Raw genomic sequence first — 10,414 nt, 5'->3', positions numbered from 1 at the left:
TTTGTTCTAACTTGTATATGTGGTGTAGATTTTTAAAAGATGACAGTTCTCTTTGTGATGCACACCAATATAGAACTAATAAATACAAATCATTTTTGAGGTAGTGGAAATGTGGTCATAATTCATACTCAAGGGGAAATCCTACACATTCCCATCTTTCAATGAGAGACTCATTTTAAATCGATCAGATAGGTGTGTTTTAAAGGACTATCATATATTGCTAAGAATGTGAGACTAGGGTGATTTCCGTAGCTGGTCTCGAATACAGGCCACCAGTAGCAATGACGAATGCCCTTACCACTGTTCCAATAAAGGATATATCTAGGACATGTGCTTATTAGGCCAGTATATGTCACGGCCGTCGTTCAAGGAAGACCAAGGTGCAGCGTGGTATGCGTACATTTTATTTTATTTAGTCAAATGTCGCCAACAAAACAAGAAATAACAAAAACGACCGTGAAGCATACAAGGGCTATAGTGCCCCTAACGAAGACAACTTCCTACAATGACCTAAGGGAAAAAAGGCTGCCTAAGTATGATTCACAATCAGAGAAAACGATAGACAGCTGTCCCTGATTGAGAACCATACCCGGCCAAAACATAGAAATACAAAAACATAGAAAACAGAACATAGAATGCCCACCCAAATCACACCCTGACCAAACCAAATAGAGACATAAAAAGGCTCTCTAAGGTCAGGGTGTGACAGCATAGTTAATCCCTGTCCAGAATATACCCTAACCCCTCCTCCCTAGGCACTTGAGTAGATGTATCAATCAATCAACCAATCAATCAAATGTATTAATAAAACCCTCTTTACATCAGCAGATGTCACAAAGTGATATACAGAAACCCAGCCTAAAACCCTTAACAGTAACCAATGCAGATGTAGAAGCACGGTGGCTAGGAAAAACTCCTTAGAAAGGCTGGAACCTAGGAAGAAACCTAGAAAGGAAGCAGGCTCTGGGGGGGTGGCCAGTCCTTTTCTGGCCATGCCAGGTGGAGATTATAACAGAACATGGTCATTAAGGCCAGATCGTTCTTCAAGATGTTCAAATGTTCATAGATGACCAGCAGGGTCAAATAATAATCACTGTGGTTGTAGAAGGTGCAACAGGTCATCGCCAGGAGTAAATGTCAGTTGGCTTTTCATAGCAAAGCATTCAGAGGTTGAAAGAGAGAGAGGTGAGAATTAGAGGGAGCATACTTAAATTCACACAGGACACCAGATAGGACAGGAGATTTACACCAGGTAGGACAGGAGAATTACACCAGCTAGGACAGGACAATTACACCAGATAGGACAGGAGAATTACACCAGGTAGGACATACTGACCCTAGCCCCCCGGCACATACCTTATTGCAGAATAGATACTGGAGGATGAAACAAGGGGGGTCGGGGGACACTGTGACCCCATCTGACGAAATCCCCGGACAGGGCCAACCAGGCAGGATATAACCCCACCCACTTTGCCAAAGCACAGCCCCCACACCACTAGAGGGATATCAACAGACCACCAACTTACTAACATATTGTACGTTTTGCTAATCCATAACGTATTGTACACATTTCAATTCGTAACATACCATAAGAATTGCAATTTGTAACATATCATACGAAATGGATGATGGACAACCACAAATTAATACATACCATGCAAAACTTAACATATCATATTAAATGGAGTGTCTCGGATTTGAGTACAGAATAATACGAAATGCTCTGAGACCAGATTGAGATAGCATGTTCCCTTCACTAACGAAAGACTGGACACTCAAACATTATTGTAAAATGACAGGTAAAATTACATTTTTTATATCTCTCAATAGAATTGTTAGCTGGGAATAAATCCTTCTTTTCTCCTTCTCCTCCCTCTCTCTTCCAACTCCTCTTACCAAGTCATCTTTCTTTGAACTTTGAACTTTTGCAACATTTCAAACCTTAGCAACAGAAAGACTGAATGAAAGTATGAGTGCTGTAGATAGTAATGTGAAGGTTGATTTTGCAATGGAACAATCAATCCCTCTCTCCCTCTTCTCTTCCCTCTCTCTTCCAACTCCTCTTACCCAGGCATCTTTCTTCGAACTTTGAACTTTTGCAACATTTCAGAGCTCTCCTGGGCAGTTGATAGGGTACAAGCAAAGAAGTTAGGGAGCACCACACCCATAGACCCGGCCTGCTGTGACCTTTGAACTCCTGTAATATGGCTTACTACAGCCTAATCAGTAACAAAGAAGCACTGTGAAGTAGGGTTAAAAAGGGGCTGCCACATTTGAAATCCCATGCAATAGCAACACTATATCATGATGACTCTCAAGGAAAGGGCAATGTGGTGATTAAACAAATTCCTTACTATCTGAGGTAAGGTTAGGGGTTAGGTTAAGGTTAAAGGTTACATTATGGTTGGATAAATTGGATGTCTTATTAGTCAACACTTGCAACATGGCATGTCTTCCATGTCCCTGTTCAAATACTTTTATAATGCATCATTAAGTAAGCACCAAAGCTATTCACCTGTCTAAGTGCAAAAGGTCTGATAAACACAAAACCCTTGTGTCTGGGTAGAAAGACAGATGGACAGTAACAACAGACTCTATATCCCCCACTCTCTCTCTCTCTCTCTCCCTCTCTCTCTCTCTCTCTCACACACACACACACACACACACACACACACACACACACACACACACGCGCAAAGACACCCTGTTGTCACACTCCCCCTCCAGAGCCTCACTCTCATCATCATTCCTATACTCATTTACTCCTACCAACCACAGGACTCAGAGGAGCTACAACTGGCTCTGTCAATGAACAGTGACAAGGTGTTGTTCTTTGGGTTTTTCTCCTCCCTCTTTGGCCTTCCGGGAACACTAATTGGCCACATGCAGAGTAATGTGACCAATCGAATCATCCTCGGCAGAGAGCCGGAGCTGCAGATCGGAAGAACAGAGCGTTGGGCTCAGTCCGGCTCCCACGCCGAAGAGTTCCTGGGGTGACACTATCTTTTCCTCCCTTTACCTCGGGAATACCTCGGGATTTACCCCCCATCTTCTCATCCCACGGATTTGGTGGTTTTCCCGCCCCTGGCCTCGCCTCCTGCCCGCCCTCGGATCAGCGCTCGGGTGAAAAGGGCACCATCAGAGGGGTGATCGCTGGCCCTGGTGCTACACTACAGTGAGTAACCTTAAGGACGGACAGCGAGTAAGGCGATCCCAGCCACTGAGAGGGAGAGAGAGGGTGATACGAGACTGTGTGAGAGAGAGAGAGAGAGAGAGAGAGAGAGAGAGCGACAGAGAGAGACAGAGACAGAGAGTCAGAGAGGAGACACACAGAGAGAGAGAGAGAGAGAGAGAGAGAGAGAGAGAGAGAGAGAGAGAGAGAAGTGAGACTGTGGTGCATCACTACAGAAAGAAACTGTAAAATATGTTTAAATTGTAAGATTGCTTTTGTGCAATGTTCTTGAACATTGGGCAAGAACTTGACCTGCGGAATCACCGATTTCAGCTAAACTTAACCAAGACTGTGTCTACTGTCAATAATGTACATGTAAATGAATACATAAACACAGCTTGTACCCTTAGAGACCCTAGACTGAAGAAGTCAAATAACAGGTCAACTTTTTCCAGCTAGAAGTAACAAAATGGGTGTTTCTTTTAATTTTTAACACATGTTAGATATAGGCCTAAGTAGGACAATGGCAGGTCAACTTGCACAACCTGTCCAACTCTGTTTTATAACCACAGAGAAAGCATTTACGGGATTGATCTATAAGATAACTGAGTGTCTATAACTGTTTAGCTCTGGGTGGTTAACAGGTTCTCCTGTTGTTCTCAATGGATCTTTAAGGGGATGGGGATAAAGTTGGACAATAGAGTGGGGAGTGGAGTTTCCATCCATATGCTATTAAACAACACTCGTCAGATGCGGTAATCAATACCAGTGGAGGCTAGTGGAGGGTGAAATCTGAGGACAAGTAAAACAGCCTCTCCTTACATATACCGATACCCCTTAAACTTTGACACCTAAGACAAACACTCAATAACATGCTAGTAATATGTTATCTACAATTAGCTTATCTGTGGGAAAATGGAAAAACTCTCCTGCAGCCCATTTTGCAGTATCATCATTGGCTAAACTAAGCTATAGCCTAGGGAGCTGTGTAGCCCAGCTACAATAATTCCAACCAACAGCCCCAAACTATCTCAGCAGCCACTGAGCCCCCTCATCAATCCACACTGAGAGCACACAGACAGAGTGCTGTTTGGTAACATCATCTGATAGCCGCCGCTATCCCACACACACGCTGAGGAGAAAAGGGCCAGGCCCAAAAGACATGGGGGGATATGGGAGATTTGTAACCTCTGCTTGTGTGTGATTGTGTATCTATGTGATTGTATGTCTATGTCATTGTGTGTCTATGTGATTGTGTGTGTGTGTGTTTGCCTCCTCTGCACGCCATATGCCCCTCATGTGACGGCCTCTCTGATGGCCTCTCTCAAGCGGGCATCCCGCCACCTCAGGAAAATGAAGCACTTCTTACACATAGCCATGCTTACTATTACCCTATAGAATTTCTGTAATAACAGGCCCATGCTTGCCCTAGAGAGAAGAAGTGGTAGCTAGCAGCTAGCCTCCGCAGCCTGACTTGTAGCCTGTGCCAGTGACTAGTTCTGACTGTAAAGAATCTGTCATTGAATTAGCCAACATAAGTGCCTCAATATTCCCCATTATGACACACAATTACAGAGGTTGAAAAGTACACAATTGTCATACTTGACTAAAAGTATAGATACCTTAATAGAAACTTACTCAAGTAAAAGTGAAAGTCATCCAGTAAAATGCTACTTGAGTAAAAGTTTAAAAGTATTTGGTTTTAAATATACTTGAGTATCAAAAGTAAATGTAGTTGCTAAAATATACTTGTGTATCAAAGTAAAAGTAAAAGTATAAATCACTTAAAATTCCTTATATTAAGCAAAGCAGACTGCACCATTTTCTGTTTTTAAAACGTATGGACAGCCAGGGGCACACTCCCACACTCAAACATTATTTACAAAAGATGCTTAGTGTTTAGTGAGTCCGCCAGGCCAGAGGCAGTAGGGATAACCACGTGTTCTCTTGATAAGTGCTTGAAACTGACCATTTTCCTGTCCCGTTAAGCATTCAAAATGTAACAAGTACTTTTGGTTGTCATTGAAAATGTATGAAGTATAAAGTGTAATATTTTCTTCAGGAATGTAGTGAAGTAAAAGTAAAAGTAGTCAAAAATATAAATAGTAAAGTACAGATACCCCCAAAAACTACTTAAGTAGCACTTTAAAGTATTTTTACTTAAGTACTTTACACCACTGCACAATTATAATGTTGATGAATAAAATCCCTTACTCCAGCGAGGCTCCCACGACATTTAGCAACAATTGAATATTTTGTAACTGTCCTGATGTGTAGTCAAGGCTCAGGGCTAGTTTTTACTACCAAGTGTAATTTATCCCTTACCCAGAAAAACAGAAAAACGATAACACAATTTTACTGTGTGAACTGTACAGATATTGTACAGCTTTCGACATTTACATTATTTAAGTGTTTTTGTATCAAAGGAACAGCTTTGTTAGCTGTATATTCCATCTATACTTATAGACAGTGCAGGGTTCACAGTTTACAGGCTAAAGTTACACACAGAACAATTTCTCCAATCCATTTAAGTCCCTCTGGTCCATGATGTGAGTTAGATACAGCACTTAAAAAGCACTTTTGTAAGATATATGTGCAATGTTTTCTCAGCTCATCTCTTACAGCCAGCTATATATACACAATGCAATCAAGAGACTTCATAAAAAGCATATTTAATCTCATATAAACCTCAAACATCATCATACTCTATTCTTGGTGAACCTTGTTCGAGTTCTGACAGAAAAATCATATAGCCATCATATTGTCTACAGTCAGTACATGAGGAGGGTGTATATTATTTGTCCAAGTGATCATCCATAAAGCATACTAACATGTTGCTGAACAAGACTAGAGAACAGAAGGGAGAGTGAAGTCCCAGTCTGGTACTGTAGTGATTGTTACTGAGTCTGTTCCTCCAAGATTAAACTCACCACATTCCTGCTCTGCATGTCGCTGTGTTCCACTGACAGATACCCCACTGAGTATTTCTCTAATCACCTGCAACAACATTCTAGACGTTTCTGGAAGTTTCTGTCTCTCTCTGTCTGTCCCCCTATGTACATAACTAACTGCATAACAGTGTCAAAGTGGAATTGTAAAGTCAAAGTTGTCCATGTTTATAAAGTTGTTATAAATGGTCTTCTATGATTCTTGGCATAATTATGCTTGTTTCCAGATACCTTCATCCTGACCTGCCCACTTGCCTGCCCTCGACCCCTCACCTCCCTGTAATCATGACAACCAAAATGACCAACGACCTGGACGGAAACAAGGTCTCCTCCTCCCCTCTCCTGTTGTCCACATCATCCCCATCCTACCTGTCTTGCCAGCGTCTGGTGACCAAGGACGGTCACTGTGCCCTGCGCTCCTCCCCTCCCTCTCCTGGCCTGTGGCCCTCCTGGGCCTCTGCCTCTGCCTGGCTGCTAGCTCTACAGGTAAAATAAATGAGTTGACGCACACCCTAAATAGTTGAAGAGGTGCTGCTGACTAAATGGAAAAGTAAAATTAAAATCAAAAGTTACACACAGACACTCTATGCGCCTGATTCGCAGACATATATTAAGACTAGTCCTGGATTTAAACTCTCAATTGAGAATATCCAATGAACTTGATTATTAGACCAGGATCAGGCTTTATCTCTGTCTGGGAAACCAGCAATAATTGAATGGGTAAATATACCCTGCCTCGTCCCTGCAGGACCTTTGGGGGGCAGTGGTGTGCCTGCGCTGGCGCTGGGTCCTCTTGGCTTTCTGCACCTCCTTCGTGGCCCACTGGCTGCTGTTCGCCTGCCTTTGGTACCTACTGGCCCACTTCAATGGAGACCTGGCGGTGGAGGACCACAATGCTCCTCCAGAGGGTCACGTAGTGTGTGTCAAACACATCACCAGCTTCACCGCAGCCTTCTCTTTCTCCCTGGAGACCCAGCTGACCATAGGGTACGGCACCATGTTCCCCAGTGGGGACTGTCCCAGCGCTATAGCCCTGCTGGCGGTTCAGATGCTGCTGGGGCTCATGCTGGAAGCCTTCATCACAGGTACTTTCTAATGGAGAGGATCCCTTCTCTTTCTGACTTTCTCAGTTTGTTGTTGTACCTTTCAATGCTGAGGGAACAGCTGTTTGGTCTTCATCTTCGTTATTTTACTTTCTTGTTTATATTCGGTCTTTGTTTCAATGGGTCTCTTGAGATTAAAAAAAATAAAACATACCTAATTCTAAGGAAAACGACTGATATGTAAATCTTCACTCTCTCTCTTACCCATCCCCGCCCTTCAGGTGCGTTTGTGGCTAAGATCGCCCGTCCCCAGAAGCGTGCGGGGGCCATCCAGTTCAGCCCCCAGGCGGTGGTAGGTCAGCACCAGGGCCAGCCCTGCCTCATGTTCCGGGCCACCAACCTTCTGCGTCGCCCCCTGGTGGACGTGGAGGTCAGTGCCGTCCTGTACGAAGAGAGAGACGACCAGGTCCTGCACCAGACCAACCTGGACTTCCAGCTGGACCGGCTGGGCCACCGCCCCTGCCCATTCTTCATTTTCCCCCTCACCTTCTACCACATCCTGGACCGCCACAGCCCCCTTTACCCAGCCCTGCGTGAGGGCAGCACCAGCCACTTTGAGCTAGTGGTGTTTCTCTCTGCCTCACAGGAGGGCACGGGCGACGCCTGCCAGAAAAGAACGTCCTATCTGCGCCAGGAGATCCAGTTTGAGCGGCGCTTCGTGCCCGCCATGGGGCTGGACAAGCATGGCAGGTACCAGGTGAGCAGTCAGCACTTTGGCATGGCCCACTGCAAGGAGCCGCTGGACAAGGAGTGTGTGGTGCAGATCAACGGGGATGGGAGTGACAGGATGGAGTAAGGGGGGAATGGAGGAGGGTGGAAGGGAAAGAGGGGCAGGAGAAGTGGGAGAAAGAAGCGTGGGAGGAGGAGGAGGAGGGGATGAAGAAAGCATGGGAGGAGGGGGAGAAGGAAGCGTGGGAGGAGGGGGAGAAGGGGAAGAGGGTAATAGCTGAGAGGAGTAAGGGACAGAGACAACTTGGGATGGATGGGTTCCAGGGTTTACAATGTGTGTGTGTGTGTGTGTGTGTGTGTGTGTGTGTGTGTGTGTGTGTGTGTGTGTGTGTGTGTGTGTGTGTGTGTGTGTGTGTGTGTGTGTGTGTGTGTGTGTGTGTGTGTGTGTGTGTGTGTGAGGGAGGGAGGGTAGCAACATAGGGATAAAGATAGGGGCAGAAAGGGAGAGTTAGGGACATTATGGGAGGGACAGGTTTCTATGGCTCTGCTACCTGGTATCAGCTACCTACTTTTTATAGTCCCGTACCTCTTCAAACATTCAACCTCCAGCTGCGTACCTCTAGCACCAAGGTCAGCGCACTCTCAAATGTTGTTTTTTACCATCATTGTAAGCCTACCACATACGATACATGTATTAAACATAAGAATGAGTGTGTTTTTGTCACAACCCTGCTCGTGGGAAGTGACAAAGAGCTCTTATAGGACCAGGGCACAAATAATAATATAATGATAATCAATGATTTAGTTTTTGCTTACATATAACACCCTATTTGTTCATAAAAAAATTGTGAATAACTCACCACAGGTTAATGAGAAGGGTGTGCTTGAAAGGATGTACATAACTCTGCAATGTTGGGTTGTATTGGAGAGAGTCTCAGTTTTAAATCATTTCCCGCACACAGTCTGTGCCTGTATTTAGTTTTCATGCTAGTGAGGGCTGAGAATCCAGTCTCACATACGTAGGTACGCGATTTGCCAAGGCAAGAAACTCTGAGCGCAGCCCTATCCAGAAATCTGGCCGTGGCTTCTGATTAAATTACATTTTCACTGAACGGCTTGTTCCAATTTCGATGAGGCTCTCTTGTTCAGAAAACTGTAAGTGGACTGGAGGGATAACGAATCCAGTTGTTTTTGTCGTCCGTTTCGGGAAAGTACCTGCGTAATTGCACATCCAGCTCATTCAGGTGCTTCGCTATAATCACTTTTGACATTGTCCGTAAGCTTGAGTTAATTTGCACACAAAAAATCATGCAATGATGGAAAGACCTGTGTGTTGTCCTTGTTAATGCAGACAGAAAACTTCTTAATTTTGTCCCGCACATTGAATATAGTTGCTGAGAGTCCCTGTAATCCTAGATTCAGATCATTCAGGTGAGAAACAACATCACCCAGATAGGCCAGTCGTGTGAGAAACTCATCATCATGCAAGCGGTCAGACAAGTGAAAATTATGGTCAGTAAAGAAAACTTTAAGCTCGTCTCTCAATTTTAAAAAAAACTTGTCAATACTTTGCTCCTTGATAAACAGCACACTTCTGTATGTTGTAAAAGCGTCACATGGTCGCTGCCCATATCATTGCATAATGCAGAAAATACATGAGAGTTCAGAGGCCTTGCTTTAACAACGTTTTCACTGTAGTGTCTAAAACGTCTTTCAAGGTATCAGGCATTCACTTGGCAGCAAAAGCCTCTCGGTGGATGCTGCAGTGTACCCAAGTGGCGTCGGGAGTAACTGCTTGCACGCGCGTTACCACTCAGCTATGTCTCCCTGTGGTGGCTTTTGTGCCATCAGTACAGATACCAACACATCTTGACCACCAAAGTCCATTTGATGTCACAAAGCTGTCCAGTACTTTAAAAATATCCTCTCATGTTGTCCTGGTTTCCAGTGGTTTCCAGAAGAGGATGTCTTCCTTAATTGACCCCCCATAAACGTAACGGACATATACCAGGAGCTGTGCCAGACCCGCCACGTCTGTTGACTCATCCAGCTGTAACACATAGATTCACTGGCTTGTATGCGAAGCAGTAATTGTTTCAAAACATCTCCTGCCATGTCATCGATGCGTCGTGAAACAGTGTTGTTTGATGAAGGCATGGTCTGTATAGTTTTTGTTGGCCTTTTCCCCAGCATTGTCCCAGCCATAACCGCGGAGGCAGGAAGAATGAATTCCTCCACAATAGTATGGGGCATGCCTGTCCTAGCCACTCGGTAGCTCACCATATAAGATGCTTCTAGCCCCTTCTTATGAATGGTATCTGATGCTTTTATACGTCTTACTACTCGAAAGTCGTCTTTATTCTTGCTCAAAAAACTCCTGTGGCTTATTTTTCAAATGGTCATGTTTCATTTCTAAATGTCTGCGTAAGGGGAAGGTTTCCCGTGAGAGAGTAACGGTTAATGTGATTGGATGTTAATTATTTGACTAGGCTACCTGTATTTGACATTGTGTTGTTATTTCG

The 10,414-nt window shown here is 44.3% G+C and overlaps 1 protein-coding gene across 1 annotated transcript; it reads left to right on the top strand.

The window, feature by feature from the left end:
- The first annotated feature begins 2,910 nt into the window (after nt 1–2,910).
- LOC112265981 (inward rectifier potassium channel 13-like) lies at nt 2,911–8,019 on the top strand. Its single transcript, XM_024443490.2, has 4 exons — nt 2,911–3,175; nt 6,348–6,606; nt 6,869–7,205; nt 7,445–8,019. Exons 2-4 carry the CDS (start codon nt 6,406–6,408, stop codon nt 8,017–8,019), a joined length of 1,113 nt encoding a protein of 370 aa, XP_024299258.1. The 5' UTR covers nt 2,911–3,175; nt 6,348–6,405.
- The last annotated feature ends 2,395 nt before the right edge of the window (nt 8,020–10,414 follow it).

This window comes from Oncorhynchus tshawytscha, linkage group LG13 (assembly GCF_018296145.1).
Source record: "Oncorhynchus tshawytscha isolate Ot180627B linkage group LG13, Otsh_v2.0, whole genome shotgun sequence".
Taxonomy (NCBI): Eukaryota; Metazoa; Chordata; class Actinopteri; order Salmoniformes; family Salmonidae; genus Oncorhynchus; species Oncorhynchus tshawytscha.
The sequence above is the reverse complement of the archived record's forward strand: the minus strand, read 5'-3'. Positions and strand labels throughout refer to the sequence as shown.

Excerpts from the sequence above, each read along its gene's own strand:
- LOC112265981 (XM_024443490.2), top strand. The coding sequence starts at position 6,406 with ATGACAACCAAAATGACCAACGACCTGGACGGAAACAAGGTCTCCTCC. Across the intron at positions 6,607-6,868 it reads CCTGGCTGCTAGCTCTACAG|GACCTTTGGGGGGCAGTGGT; the intron begins GTAAAATAAATG and ends TCGTCCCTGCAG. Across the intron at positions 7,206-7,444 it reads GCTGGAAGCCTTCATCACAG|GTGCGTTTGTGGCTAAGATC; the intron begins GTACTTTCTAAT and ends CCCGCCCTTCAG.